This window comes from Astatotilapia calliptera, chromosome 16 (assembly GCF_964374335.1).
Source record: "Astatotilapia calliptera chromosome 16, fAstCal68.1, whole genome shotgun sequence".
Lineage (NCBI taxonomy): Eukaryota > Metazoa > Chordata > Actinopteri > Cichliformes > Cichlidae > Astatotilapia > Astatotilapia calliptera.
In genome coordinates this window covers 36,422,693-36,437,534 of record NC_137437.1, presented here as the reverse complement: position 1 = coordinate 36,437,534, position 14,842 = coordinate 36,422,693, and the positions used below count along the sequence as shown (strand labels likewise).

At 45.4% G+C, this 14,842-nt stretch overlaps 1 protein-coding gene across 1 annotated transcript in view; it reads left to right on the top strand.

Annotated features, from left to right (window-relative positions):
- Positions 1 to 14,842, top strand: part of LOC113008286 (syntaxin binding protein 5L) — a 149,091-nt gene that overhangs the window by 66,957 nt on the left and 67,292 nt on the right. The window contains exons 5-7 of the mRNA XM_026145592.2: positions 682 to 816; positions 8,555 to 8,618; positions 12,922 to 13,005. Of these exons, the coding sequence (XP_026001377.2) occupies positions 682 to 816; positions 8,555 to 8,618; positions 12,922 to 13,005 (283 nt within the window). The remainder of the gene's footprint in view (positions 1 to 681; positions 817 to 8,554; positions 8,619 to 12,921; positions 13,006 to 14,842) is intronic.

Sequence of the window (14,842 nt, the reverse complement as noted above, 5' to 3'; positions counted from 1 at the left end):
GTTTCTGGAATGGACCAGGCTAAGCTTGAAGCGAATATCAACAGTGTGAAATGTTACAGAAGACATAAAAAGATCAAGCTTTTACTGCTGGGAGTTTCTGTGAAGTACCATAAGTAGAGTGTTTCTGCCGGACTTGCAGACTGAGGGAAAAAGTTCCTCTCACATGAGAAAAGCAGGAATGTGGGCAATCATACCTGCGTGAAAGGTGCTATCCTGCAACAACACAGTTCTAAATTAAGCCTCGACAAAGGATGAGTCAGGCCGTGACGTCCGTGCATGAGTCAGGCTCTGACTCGTCTGAAGAAGGGAGCTTATCACGGAGAAAATGACTGTGACAGTGACACGGTGTCACATACAGCACACACACACTCCTGCATCAGTTACACTCAGGCAACAAAACACCAGAGAGAAGACTTCAGTGTAATTACCTCACGTCACAGGCTCGCCTGCTCTTACGTTGCTTTTTAAGACATTTCTTATCTTTATATCTTTAAAATGATGTCTTGAGCAGGTTTCACATGGACAACACGTTGGACACATATAAGCACATCAGCATAAGCAGCACCAGGCGTATATTAGTGTCCTAACACTCAGAGACGTGCGTGGTTATGTGTTTGACCCAGAGACGCACAAAGCGTTGTTTGGCTGACGCTCAGCCGGTTTTCCTTCTTCTCTCTGCAGGATCACATTTTGCCACCTGCCCTTTCAGAGTAAATGGCTGTATGTGGGGACGGAGCGCGGGAACACACACATCGTCAACATCGAGTCCTTCGTTTTGTCCGGATACGTCATCATGTGGAACAAGGCCATCGAACTGTGAGTATCTGAGGCTGAAACAGAAGCGGTGCTAAATCGTGAGGATGGTGTGGGTTTACGATAAACGATGAGTTTATTCTGAACGTGCATGCTTAGATCCATGCATGCCGTAAGAGTCGCACTGTCACGGCAGCTACCAGACTTGAGCTTTTCCTCCTTTGGACTTTCCTTAACGCTCCCCAATGACAGCATTTGAGGACCTCCATCTGCCTTTTGTGAGCGGTTCTGACATCTGTAAAGTCGTAGTTTGATCACCATTGGAATATTTTGTTTGTTTTTCCGAGGGAGGCGGTATAGGAAGAGACTTCCTGCAAACACGGTTATTTTGCTCTACAAGCAGGCGTGAAAGAAAAAGCCCTTCAAGGCTGACTGCTAGCAGGCTTTCAAAGGGTCAAGAGTTAGACGTTACCGTTAGATTCCTTCAGTGAAACACGATGTGCACGCTCTTGTGTTTGGTTATTGTGAAACTGACACATGCCCCCGACTGACAGCTCGGCGCCATCAGGCACGCACACGCTGCTCGGCTGCATTGTACGGCCGTTTGTTTTCCGCGGCGTCACCCACCTACGCGCTGCTCTTCTGCTGTTACCCTGACAAGTCCCCTGCTGCAGTGTCAGTCACAAGTCGCTCTTATACCGAGCCATCTTGTTGCCTTGTGACAGTTGAAACTACGGCGAGCAGTCTCGACACGATGTGCGTGCGTGGGAGGTGCTGTCTGCCAATCATCACACAGAGGCAGCGGTTGGGATTTTAGCAGGAAGTTTGGTTTGTTGATTCTTCAGGACAAAGTCAACAAGGACAAGCTCAGCATCCGTTTAAGAACCTGAGAAGTTTGAACTGTTACAGTGAAATAGAAGAAGAAAAGTGTTTCATGTGGAAGGTCGTTGGCTGTCGATGAAGACCTGCTCTGGCTGTAAGGCTGCCCTGCGTGCACACGCAACACGTCCTTTATCACATTCACCTTTTAAATATTGTTGTAATTGGTCTCAGCGCAGGAGGAAAGCGACCGCATGCATGAACACCTCGTGTAGATCGTGTCCTTCTGTGATGAGTTTTTAATTTTGCAGTAGTCTGTGGACCGCAGCGTGACAACGGTCTGATTTGATCACATGACTGTGGTCACACCTGCTGCATGATAACATGCTCAGAGCAGCTGTTTCTCGTCTGTGTGTCCAGTCAGAGTAACACAGGCTCGGTCATATTTGTTTAACTGAAGACTTAAAATATTAGCAGTTTATCAGGGTTAGAAAAGCATGCTGAGGCTACGTTACTCCTTCACCTTGATACGTGTACCTCGTTACTGACGTAGGCGGCTCAGGATTGGTTGGTTTTGTTTGGAATGACTCTGTGTGGATTAACCATCAGCACAGACAGCGTGCAGCGTGCAGCCACCTTCACCTGCTCGTGCTTCAGGATTTCCAGGTGACATAATGATGGATAAACACACCGATGTGAATGCGTTACGACTGTGATGCACATGAAACACGTCGTGTAATTAGCTGCAGTTAATGAGGACTGCAGCCACCTGCAGCCTGCGAGCTGTCAGTGTGAGTGAGCATGTCATGTGAACGGGCGTTTTGTTTCCCACAACAAAGAAAGATGAATGTTAAATGCAGTGGGTGTGACTGGTAAATGAACTAGTTCTTATGTGATGTGTTTCTGCTCTAAAAGCACCGTATTCAACGTGCTTCCTCCACCCATTCACACGAGCACTTTGTGCTACGCCTCAGTGCTTTCTGACATCGTACATGTTCACGGGAAAAGTTCATATCTGGTTAATTAAACAGCCAAAAACATGCGAGCCACCAACAACTAAGGCGGGTCACGTTGCCGAATCCGACCGTTTGTTGTTCTGCTTATGCAGTTAAGAGTCACGGCTGAGCTGGAGCCAATCACAGCAGTGAAAAGGGCTGGACAAGCATTCGCTCGCTACTTCACACTTACAGCCAAGCCAGCGTTCTCAGATTAGCTCATGTGTACTTCAGGATAACATAAGAAGATAATACTTGGATGAGAAGCTCATTGAGTTGGTCGTTTCTCCTTCGTCGGTCGACTTCTGTGGATTTTCCTTTAGTGAGGACGGAGCTATGAGGCCAGTGTAGGACGTGCAGTGGTTTCCGTCTTTGTCTTGTTTTTCTTCTTCCTCGTCTTCCTGGAACAGTTGCAGCCTGGTGCATACACCTGCCTACAGTACCTGCAGTATAGAAACAGCCTCGTTTTCAGTGTTCTGGTATTGAATCGTAGATCTCGGTGACATCTCTAATGCTTCTATAGAAAAGTGCCTCAACGTGCTGACGCAGCTAAATGTCTGCTGGATCCTCTATAATTAAATATCAGGGAGAGATGGCCTGTAGATAATGGCTCATTTAAGAATAGGTAACTTTCCTTTATGACTTGAGCTGCAGAGTGTACCACAGTCTCAACAACGGGCATGTATTATACACGACGCTGTAATATATTCTGTATTTCCTAACCGTCAGCACTCTTTATCTTCCTGAAGTAGGGTTCATGAACGAGTCGAGAATGAATCTCTTCTCATCAACAGCCGGGGTGACTGGGGACTCGTGTTATTTATCTGGGGAGGATTTCCACGAAGCATGAATAAGGATGAGAGGGGACTTTGTGCAACATTTAGCGAGCGAGGGCGAAGTCTCCTAACCGTGCAAACAGGAGGGTGTGGATCGCGTCGACGTATGACTGCACGAGTCGTTTGGTTGGTTCAGTGTGCAAAAAAACCAATTCAAATGGGACCAGTGCAGCCAAACAGGAGGGCCGGGCTCTCATTGATATTCAGACGGGTTTGCAACATATTTAATGCACAATTTCATCTTCAGGAGATTCGCTCTGAAATGAGAGATAGAAATGAGATGCGAGGAGAAACACAGCAGCCCAGTGCTCACTCCTCACAGAGCCCTCCGATGAGCAGAAGTATGTTTGCACCTGGCTTCGTGTCAGCTGTAATAAACACCGGCACGTTTTCCTATTTCTGCTATTGGGACTGTAAAATAAACAGTTGGCTTCCAGCCACCGCCCGGTTTCACGGCCTCTTCACAGCATGAATAATGAGCAAAAATGCTTCCGTGCTAGAGAAATCTATACGTCAGCGGGAGGGTTATGAAAAGATCATCGTCTTTATTAAATACTGTGTGTAAAAAGGCCGCGCTGACATGTTTACGCCCTCCGACCTCACAGAACGGTTTTTCTGTTCTGAGCCTTACGTTGGTGCAGCTGGTAAAGAACGGCCACTTTAAACAGCGTTTGTCTTTCTCATGGAAATCCTGCACTTCGTACGTGCATCAGCACTCTGAGCTGCTCCCCACTACATGCATGCAGCACAAGCAGCAGGTGGCCTGTCAACAAACAGTGTTTCTCCAAACCTTCCACGTGGACATTTAGCAGAGCGTGCTGGTTCATAGCCCACCCAGCCACGTTTCAGAGTGGACGGGTGAAAGCCCACTCAGAGAGCTCTGAGTCTAAATCGCTGCAGGGATAAAGTCATAAAAACTACAGACACCTGCCTGAAGGTCAAGAAACGTTCAGCGCTTGAAGAAATTTACTGTAAACCCCCCCCCTACAAAACCCCCTCTGAGTCAAACACGTGAGATTATTTCAACCGTTTTCTTCTCAGACCAAATACATTCATGTTTACTGTTGTTTGGATTTATCATCCTTTCAGATCCTCCAATAAAACGAGCTGAATGAGCTTCTGCTCAAATAAAGTCTGTCTTTGCTCTGTAGTTTACACCACAGGATTACACCTGTCCAGAGTAATCTATTACACATCAAATCTGTAATAGTAATTTTAATGCAGACACCAAAGGACAAAATGAGTGTCTGGATCGGTTCCATTGGTTTGCCTTGTTGCACTCGCTGAGCGTGATAACAGCGGTGCTTGGCGGTCGCCGCCATAATCTGATGTCCCACTGTTCGCCCGTGGGATGTGTGATTGCATCACTGGGGGGTGATGCCGCCCTTCACAGTAACTCTGAGACTGAGCCGATGATTTAAATATTATCATTTCTAATTCTAACATCGAATAAGGTTAAAGCCTCAGCTGGCATGTTAACGTCTGCGTAGTTACAGAAAGACTTTGGAAACGTTGTCACGAGAGCCGTACTTCAGGCATGGTGAGGGAGGGGTGGGGCCTGGACGCCTTACAGTCACCGAGTAATTATGTCAAAGCTTTTGTTTCATCACTTCCTCTGTCAGTCTGGCGACTCTGCTGACATTCACAGCAGACAGATGCTGGACTTCCTGTTTCCTCTCCAGAGATCCCAGCATGGACATGAATGGTCTCTAAGAATGTCAAACACCATAAAACCAGACGCAGTGAAAAACAAGCTCAAACACATTTTGCTGTTTGTGTTGCCATGTTTCACGTGTGTCACACAGCCTCAGCACATGCCATATTACATGAATGCATGCGACACACGGCGAGAGCGGTGTCTGCAGCTGACGTGCCGTTTCCTGCCTCGCCCCCTCTCGTCTGTCATATCGATTATCTATCCTTTTCTACCCGTGATTGGTTGTCATGGCGCCCCTGGAGCTTAAGGTGTCTTTGTGTTTGTGATCCCAAAAGGTGCTCGTGCTTCTCTGATGCTTACGAAATATTTCAGTAATATCATTTTCTTCCTCCCAGTCTAAATGTGTTTTTTCTTAGTTCATGCAGAATATGCAGTTATTGGTGAATCGTGCTCACCGGGCAGGACAACAGTCTGATTTTAGATCAACAACAAGCAGTGCCGATTTGTTTTTGGCGCCAGATTTGGTAAAATCACTGCTTAACGAGCACTGGGACCATCCTGCCTTTAACGGGGCTTTAAGTGTTCATCTGTTTATTTGCAAACAGCATTTCACCTAAGAGCAGAGACGCAATTAGAAACGCTGCCCTAAAACCACACAACAAACCACCAACTTATCTTCAAAGATCTGGAGAATAATGACCACAGAGGTTTGCCCAAGCAGAAAATCAGCATGAATAATAGAAAGGCAGAGTTAAAAAGCACATTAACGGTGCAGGGAATAATAAAAAGACCAGCTTACTGTGGCCTGGCTGCAGAACAAAGCGCTGTAATGTAAGGACGCTTTTAATTGTTAAAATCTCCATGAGCTGCTCGTGTGTCTGTTCAGATCAGATTGGATTTAAGAGGAAGCTTTATGTGATTATCTTTGATTGCTTGGCAGCGCTGTTATTTCTTCATGAAATAAAAGGATCCTAACATCGTACAGTCTCTGAGAGCAACAACTGCAAGATGACCTTCATGACCTGGATCAAAGAAACACGTCAAACATGAGCAGATCTTCTGTTTCTCTTAGAATATCAGACAGCGCGGTGGGATTCAAACATTCATTGATTAAATGATTTCATGAGCATTTGTGGACACGCTGGCTATAATTCCAGCTGTGAGCAGCCTGCAGAGACAAACGCTCGCTGATGCGTCAGCGTGAAGCGTCTTCTTGCTCGCTGCAGTTACTTTCCGTCTCTAACTTTGAGAAGTCACACAGTTCAGCTGTTTGGCCTCACAGCTTGTCAGAAAATATTCATCCCAAGCATCGGCAAACACAGATTCACTCGGGCTGCTTTTCAGAGTCTGGCCTTGACGGAGAAATGTTATCAGTCAGTAACTCGGCTCCGATTCACACGTGTCCCCACGGTGTGAAAGGCTTCCACAGGAAATGACCTTCCACACACAATCACAAGCTTCCTGACTCATCTCTGCTTTATCAGAAATTCAATATCTGCTGTGAACTTTCTGTCGCCGACGTGTTTTATCGTTGATCGGTCCTGATTGGTTCTAAAAGCACAGGTTTGTTTCTCTGTGCAGAGGGTTCAGGGTCCCACGTTAGCAGGCGGGTTACATCACCGGGTATATTCGATATATTCGAGCTCCTGGCTTTCACCCTGTGTGCTGCACTTACGTGTCCGGGCAGGTGTTGTGCGTCGCAGATGGTTGGTTGATATCCTGGTTTGTTAACGCAACAGCGATGCATTGAGAGCGTGTTCTGGTTTCATGTTTTTATCGCTCTCCAGCAGCAGGCATAACTAAACGGGCCCATCTGAACACGTCAGTCACACTTTGCCTCAGCTCGCCAGATTATAGGCACAATGCTACAGTGTCCTGACTGTGGCAGCTAAACTGAATCTGCCGGTGATCATGCAGCTCTTGTGGATTTCTTGGAAAATAGCGATGCATTTTATTTTAGTGCTGCAGGTTTGTGCTGCGAGGAATCACCAAGCACTGATCTGCTGTAGCTGCCTGCTCCAAGGGCACAAACAACTTACTTTAAATTAAAGGAGCTCTCATCAAACTCTCATCATGCAAGAATAAATCATTCAACAATAATATACTATATCACACCATCCTGTGGAAAACTCTCACGACTTCTCCAGATATTTTTCTGTCCAAGGAGACAGACTTTCTTGTTAAGGTGCTGTTGAGCAGAAGTTCAGGTCTTTCTGTTTTCACTCATACTCAGTCCTCTTGTTCATGTAGCTAATGCTACAGCGTAAGGTATCTGAAAGTCATGTTAATAGGAAGCACAGGAGCTGACACGGGAGCTTCAGCTGATCACACTTCACTGAAGCCTCATCAGAGAAGATTCAGTGAAGGACGGCTGAAGGGAAACAGGAGGACAGACTGAGGCTGAAAATGACACCAGAACTGGACTGAAGGTCAGAGGAACAGGTGTGATGGAGAGATGGATCCACATCATGGTCAGTGTGTACGAGGAGGTCAGGAGGAGGTCCAGCAGTGAGCGTCTGCAGCCATCTGTGAAGCACGGTGGAGGCTGTGTCATGGTTTCAGGTTCTTTGATAAACTGATGAATTACAGAGTCTGATCCACCACGCAGGAACATCTGGAAACATCTGACTGGCAGCAGCTTCATTTTTCAGCATCATAGTGATGCCAAACACAAAGCACACATCAGTGATGGATGCGCCTCCTCAGAGCTCAGCTCCACTGAAGCAGTGTGGGATCATCCTGACAGAGAACACAAGCAAAGGCAGAAACATCCAAAGAAGAGCTTTGACTGTCCTTCAGGAAGCCTGGAGAACAGTTCCTGAAGATCCTCACAGAGCTGCTCAGAGAGCTCAGTCTGTGCTTCTTCAGCACAGACTCTGTTTTTGCCGTACATGCTGTGTTTCCATGTATGTTTGCACGTTTCAGTCACATATCTCCCAAAATATAAAGAAAGGAGGGTGGCTCAAGACTTTTGCACAGGACTGTATACTTTATGTGCCTTACTTTATTTAAACACTGAAATGATGCATATGTCACATTTCCTCACATTATTCATAAAAACAGCCTAATGTGAGCGTTTAGCTTGACACCTTTACGGCGTGTTTTATACTGCAGGCTGTAATTTTTGCATCGCCACAGAAACGATGTACCTGATATCTAAATGTCAGTGTTGTGTGCTATTATGGTGGCTGGCAGCAGGCAGCTTGTTTAGGGGCCAGAAAATTACATTGTAATATTAAATTAAATTGTAATAAATACCACATGTAAGGCTTTGTTGTTGCTCCCTGCTGACTGCAGTTTGAATACATCAAGTGGGTTCTTTCTCTTCCACACAGTGCCGACGGATGTCACACAGCTAAGCGGCGTGTTAGCGTAAAGCATGGCTGTGATGCTGAGTACGTGTGCGTGGCTGCAGTAAAGCGTTTGTTGCAGTATTGTTTCAGAGCGTTACACTTTGTCTTCCTCACCTCTGTTATTTTTCCTTCTCATTACAGATCAACTAAAACTCACCCAGGACCAGTCGTTCATTTGAGTGACAGCCCAAAGGATGAAGGAAAGGTGTGTAGGCGCATCAAAGCATCACCTTCATGATTCTCCTCGAGCACCAGTGCTGAAGCAGTCTGCTGCACTGAAGCTGCCTCCCTTTTCACGCTTTGTGCCTCCAGTAAAATCTGAGCTTTTTCCTCTGCCGTGTTTCTGTCATCCCCGCCCCCCCATCACTCCCCCCATCTTCATCCTCGATCCTGACCCTTTCTTCCTGTCGGCCATTATTTTGTTCTAATTGCTCACCTTTCACTCTCTCACCTTGGCTGTCTTTGTGTGCTCGCTGAAAAAGAGCCGTCCTGTGTGCAGCGTCGCTCCTCTTGGTGCCCTCGTCTTTGTTTTGCTTCTTTTTTTTACTCGCGAACAAAGAAGAAAGAAGCTGGATGGAAAAGTTGCAGAAAGAGAAAGAGAGGTCATTGAGAGGCATATTGATTTTTGCCAGTGGAATTCTGTAGCCCTCGGATGAAACCAGACTTGAAAAGCTTTAAAGACAAAAGAATGAGACATGAATTTTCAGCTGCCGTCACCTACTGCAGTCGCTCACTGCAAGCAAGAACAAAGGCCGTGTGTTTAGAGACGTCTCCTCTCCTTGAACAGCACAAAGTTAACCCTTCGTAAGCAAAGGGGACAAGTTCTCTCAGCTCACGCTAATGCTGCTGTCCTGTAGCTGAGGTTAGTTAAGCTAGCCTCCGTGTGCTTGGTAATGGTGATTGTCACTGAAAGGTTAGTGTGAGTTTGCTAGTCGCCAACTGATGCACCAGCTTCTCTGCTGTCAGTGCTCATGCAGGCTCATCTACCATGAAGCCGGAGGACTCGCTTTCCTGTTCTGCTCAGTCAGTCTTTCAAACTGGATAAAAGCTTTGAGATGATAAATGTCATTCTGTAGAAAAATGATCGTGAAACGACCTCAGATGACATCAGTCTCAGCATCACTTTGCGCAACTGGAAGTCTTTAAAAATCCAGTTCAACAAGTTTAACATACAGCAGGAAATACAGAGCATTATTATTATATTACTGATCACTAACACAGGTTTGGAACAATGTTATTTATATAACACCAAATCACAGACATCTACATACAGACAAAACACAACAATCATATGACCCCCTATGAGCAGCACTTTGGCGACAGTGGGAAGGAAAAACTCCCTTTTAACAGGAAGAAACCTCCGGCAGAACCAGGCTCAGGGAGGGGCGGGGCCATCTGCTGTGATTGGTTGGTGTGAGAGAAGGAAGACAGGATAAAGACATGCTGTGGAAGAGAGACAGAGGTTAATAACAGATATGATTCAGTGCAGAGAGGTCTATTAACACATAGTGAGTGGAGTAGAAACTCCCAGTGCATCATGGGAATCCCCCAGCAGCCTACACCTGTTGCAGCGTAGCTAAGGGAGGATTCAGGTCACCTGGTCCAGCTCTAACTATATGCTTTAGCAAAAAGGAAAGTTTGAATCTTAAAAGTAGAGATAGTGTCTGTCTCCTGGATCCAGACTGGGAGCTGGTTCCACCAAAGCAGAAACTGAATTAATGATGACAGCAGATATTAAATGAATGTTTCCAGTGGCAACATCCCTTATTCAGCTTATAAATATGTAGTATATGTAACGTCTGCTCTTTATTTGGTCTGTTTTGAACAGATTTTGTTTTGTTTAAGCCGTTTCTTTCAACGTGCTGCAAAAACCATCAAATAAAAACCCAAAAAATGAATGAAAAGAAAAATTGTTTAAAAAGCAGTTAAATTTTCTTCACCAAAGCCCATAAAAGATTATTCTCAGGTTTTGCTTTGTTGCCTTTGATGAAATCTCTGCTGGAGTAAACGGCTGTAATTTCACTGCAGTTTGTCGACGTGCTCTTTAAACTGCCCACAACAGAGCCGCATGAACACCGCCTTCATGCTTAATAGATATTTATTATGTTAATGAGATGTCACTGATATGTCTCATTCACATCACAGCAGACCTGCCTGCAGATCCTACAGTGTTGATCCTTCATGCGTCCTCACTCTTGAAAATGTATTCAGAGCTGCAGAATTTACCGGGTTTGCTTCCCCCTCACCTGCACTCTGCTTCCCTTCTTCAGATGTGCAGTGTCACACAGTCTTTGCACTCAGCAGGAGAGCTGTTTCCTCCTCTCTGTCTTTAAAGCTGTGCTTCTGCAGCAGCTCTCCTCTGATCTCTGATCAGATTGGGTCGGCTTTGCTTCCCCTTTTATCGTCTGTTTGTGAATTTGTGTGTAACTGGGTTGTAGTATGTGGCAGTGTTGCTTTTTCTCCTCCGGTGCATGCAGGGCTGTTTGTTTATGGAGCCTGTTTATATGGTGCCAGTGTATTCTATACAAATCAGAGCTGATATGGTAAGGACTGCAACGAATTGTCCTTGTACATGAAGGAGTGTGTGTTATTCTCAGTGTGTGTAAATCAGTAAATCTGTGTTTGTGTGCATTTGTGTTCATGTAGAGACACAGATAAACAGCCTGTTTTACCCAGTGTGTGTTAGACAGCCAGTGATGGGACTGTGAGACAAACCGAGCCAGTGACACAGCTGAGGCTGCACCTCTAACACCATCTGCAGCTTATGTTGTCGTCTAAAATGGGAATAAGACAGTTTGCTATCAGTCTGCTATCAGTCTAAGACTGAATGGCAAGTTTGCAGTAACATGCAATCAGTTTGTGATACCACTACGGCTGCCACAAACGATTATTTTGATAGTCGACTAATCAGCTCATCATCCATTAGACGTAAAACTACAGCTTATTGCACCAGCAGCATCTGCTCTTATATAACTATCATTAGCTTACAGCTTTAAGTGTTTAAGGTCTGTGCTAACTACAAATAAAGACAAGATGATAGTTTATCAAATTTTAATGACATTTGCAGATTGTTTCGGTGAAGTTTAATAAACTCCTTGCTATCTAAAATATAACAGGACACCGGAGTAAATTCTGGAGCATCTCACACTTCTGATAATCAGCTGTCTGCTTGATGTTTATTCAGCTGTGTAAAAACTATAACTTTAATCTCAGCCAAACCGATTTACTCAGGAACAAATAAAACACTGAAAAAAGCCAAACAACATTTTTAAGTTATCTAAGTGACTTATATATATTTAACCCGAGTAGCGAAAGACGGCGGTGGGTTTGAAAACAATTTGCCGGGAGTCCGGTGTTCTCACGGCGCTAGTGACCTAGCCCCCGGCTAGCTATCGAGCTAGTGGGTAACAGACGTCTCCGAAAACGTCGGAGCGCTTTTGAAAATATGCGGTGTCCTGATAAACTGAGCAGATATTTGAGGTTTACACAGCTACATTCTCGCCTGAAAATATGTTAAACGTTTATTTTGTGACCCAGAAAGAATAATAAGAGTAATATTAAAACTAACTAGCCGCCGCCATTGTTGGAAACTGAGCTGGGCTGCGCTATGAATTCTGGGACACAGTTTCTTCTTCTTCGGGGTTTAACGGCAGCTGGCATCCTTGTACATGCAGTGCTGCCATCTTCTGTTTCAGTCCGTTATTACACTCTTAAATCCTGCTACTTATTCCTGCGTCTTTCAGTATCTTACAAAGCTTCAAACGACGCGTCGACTATTAAATTAGTCGTCGACGATTTTGATAGTCGACGTAATCGTGACTAGTCGACTAATCGTGGCAGCCCTAGATACCAGAGGATCAAGTGTGGCTAATCTGCTGCTGTCCACCTACAATTTACCTGCTTACATTCAGAGATCAGCCAGAACTTCATAGATTTGACACAGAAACAAACCTTCCTCACATGGTGACATAGTTGCTGCAGGAAACAATCTGACTGCAGAATAACACAAGCACCTGGCAACCGTGTTTGTACAGGACTATATCCAGAATGCAACCAGCAACTGAGTCCAGTCTCCTACTGCAAACAGACACTTTGCCAATGACTCACACTCATCAGCACTGATTGACTCGGGCTGATTTCACCATGTTGGCAACCTGTCTGTCTGCTAAAACCTTCTGTCTGACAGTGACGACGGTCAGTCTGAAGGCTGGTGGTCCTCCCACCAGGTGAGCTGTGCAATCAGCTTGTGGTCACACAAGCTGCAGGTGTTGCACGCTCAGCCTCTGGGAAACCAGCTGGTTGCTCACAATCAGCCGCTCAGTGTGAAAAAATCCAGTTTAATCACTGGGTAACAAGTTAGGAGGAGGCTGCTGTCCTGTTTTACTCTACTGGCACTGAGTCAATAAATAATGGTTAAAACATAAATAGCCGATCATCATCATCACACTGAGCACAGACCTCGTGCATGTTTTTATTATGAACAGTCTCCTCTGTCCTCGTGTCTGCAGCTGCTTATAGGGTTTGAGAGCGGGACGATCGTGCAGTGGGACCTCCGGGGCAAGAAGGCTGACTTCAGGATCTACTACGATGAGGTGAGTTTGATAGGTGAAGCCTTTCTGTCTGCCCTCTTTCTACGTCTGCTGTGGCCTCTGTGTTTGTTTGTTTAATAATCAAACTGTAGTTTCATTTTAGCTGTCTCTGTGCGGATGCCTGATTATAGCAGCAGGAGGCAGGATATGTACAAGAATCTGGCAAAATTGAGAGGAATGAAGAACAAATTGCTTTAAAAACAAATTGGAAATGAGTCCCAGAGGGGGGTGCACGAGTGGGAACGTTCAGCTTGTTTATGACATCAAAGCCCTGCAGAGACATGTCGAGTTTTTCTTTTTTACATACAGACCTGAATAAAAACATGTGACACTGAAGTGTTACAGGTTCTTCAGGTGAAACAGGAAGTGCTTCAACATTGACTCTCAGCGCTCTCTTCAAGTTACCCTCGCTGACCAAAGTCGAGTGCACTTTTCATCTCAGAGCGGCAGCAACTTTTCTCATTTTTAACAAGGTGTTTGTTATGAAAAGCTGCCTGCCAAACCAATTACTGCTCTTTGAAGAAGCAGTCATTAGAGGACCCGGGAACGCTCACGCCGGTCCGGGCAGCCTCGGGCAGCTTGCACAGCACTGTCAGCTGGAACAGAGGACAACGCTGGCATCCAGAGACCAGCAGAGCGTAAACGCGTCATGTCAGACAGGTGTGTTAGGTTACACGGTCTGTACTCAGCCAAAGGTGCTGCAGCTTTCAGCATCCAGGGAGAAAACGTTTCATCACAGTGCACGCTGAAAAGTTACACACAAAACTATATTTTCATGTAATATTCAAACGTCTTTCATTAACAGGTCATTAACTCGTGTGTCTTCAAACATACGCACCATCAGCACATCTGCTGCCACCTCTTACGTCCTCCTTCTCCTGTGAACAGTAACACTCACGCTCATGAGCTTCCTTTGTGGATCTGAATGTGATTTAAAGGACAAAGAAAAGTACGAACTTTAAGCTGTCAGCTCTTCATATGCACCAAAAATAATACTGACATTTGGTTTTGCTCTGTATTTACACCCAGTCCTACTGCGCCTCCGTGTCTCTGTGGTTAAATGCACTTTTTCTTCTATAACACTTCATAAACTCCTATCTGGTGTGAAAGGACCTGCTATCGATCTCCATCGCTGGCTGCCTTTTCTAAAGCCTCGTTCCAGCATCGAGTCGCTGAAAGGTTATTATAGATGTTTCTCCGTCTGATGACGAGGGGAAAAACGCAGCCTACCCCCGGCTTTAAACATTTTCTGCTGCCATCTGAGAAAATTCAGTTTACTGTGATTACCACAATAACGACCACGTTAGGACTGATGAGTGCACAGCTCTAACAAAAGCCTCCTGAATAAGCTTCAGTGTGCGAATGAGAAAAGGTTAATTTGGAACAATGTCAGGCCAAACTTCTCCAGGATTATCCAGACTGTTTTTCTGCTGCTGACGCTCCCCGGGGCCGTGACCTCTGTGGCTTTGACATGAATAACTGTGAATAATGTTTTTAAGAAGCTAAAGATTACCCAGCGAGGTCTTCTGAAGAACAGCGGCAGACGTGCTGAGCGCAGGGCGATACCAGGAAAACGACTTTGCTGTTTTGGCTTGCGTGACGTTTTTTACCTGTACAGCTAAGGTGTGGTAGCTGTGGCATCACTGAGTAGAATCACATACGTATCACCGTGTGTCGCATGCTGCAGAAGCGTTTTTGCTCTTCTGTGTGGACACCAAAGCTGTCAGATGCACATCATTGTTGTGTTTTTAATAGGCGTGTGTTTGATAGAGCTCCACGGGGAAAATGTGGTCTGCCTTTGTATGAAACAATCTTGTCAGTTGTATTTTTCTCCATTGTA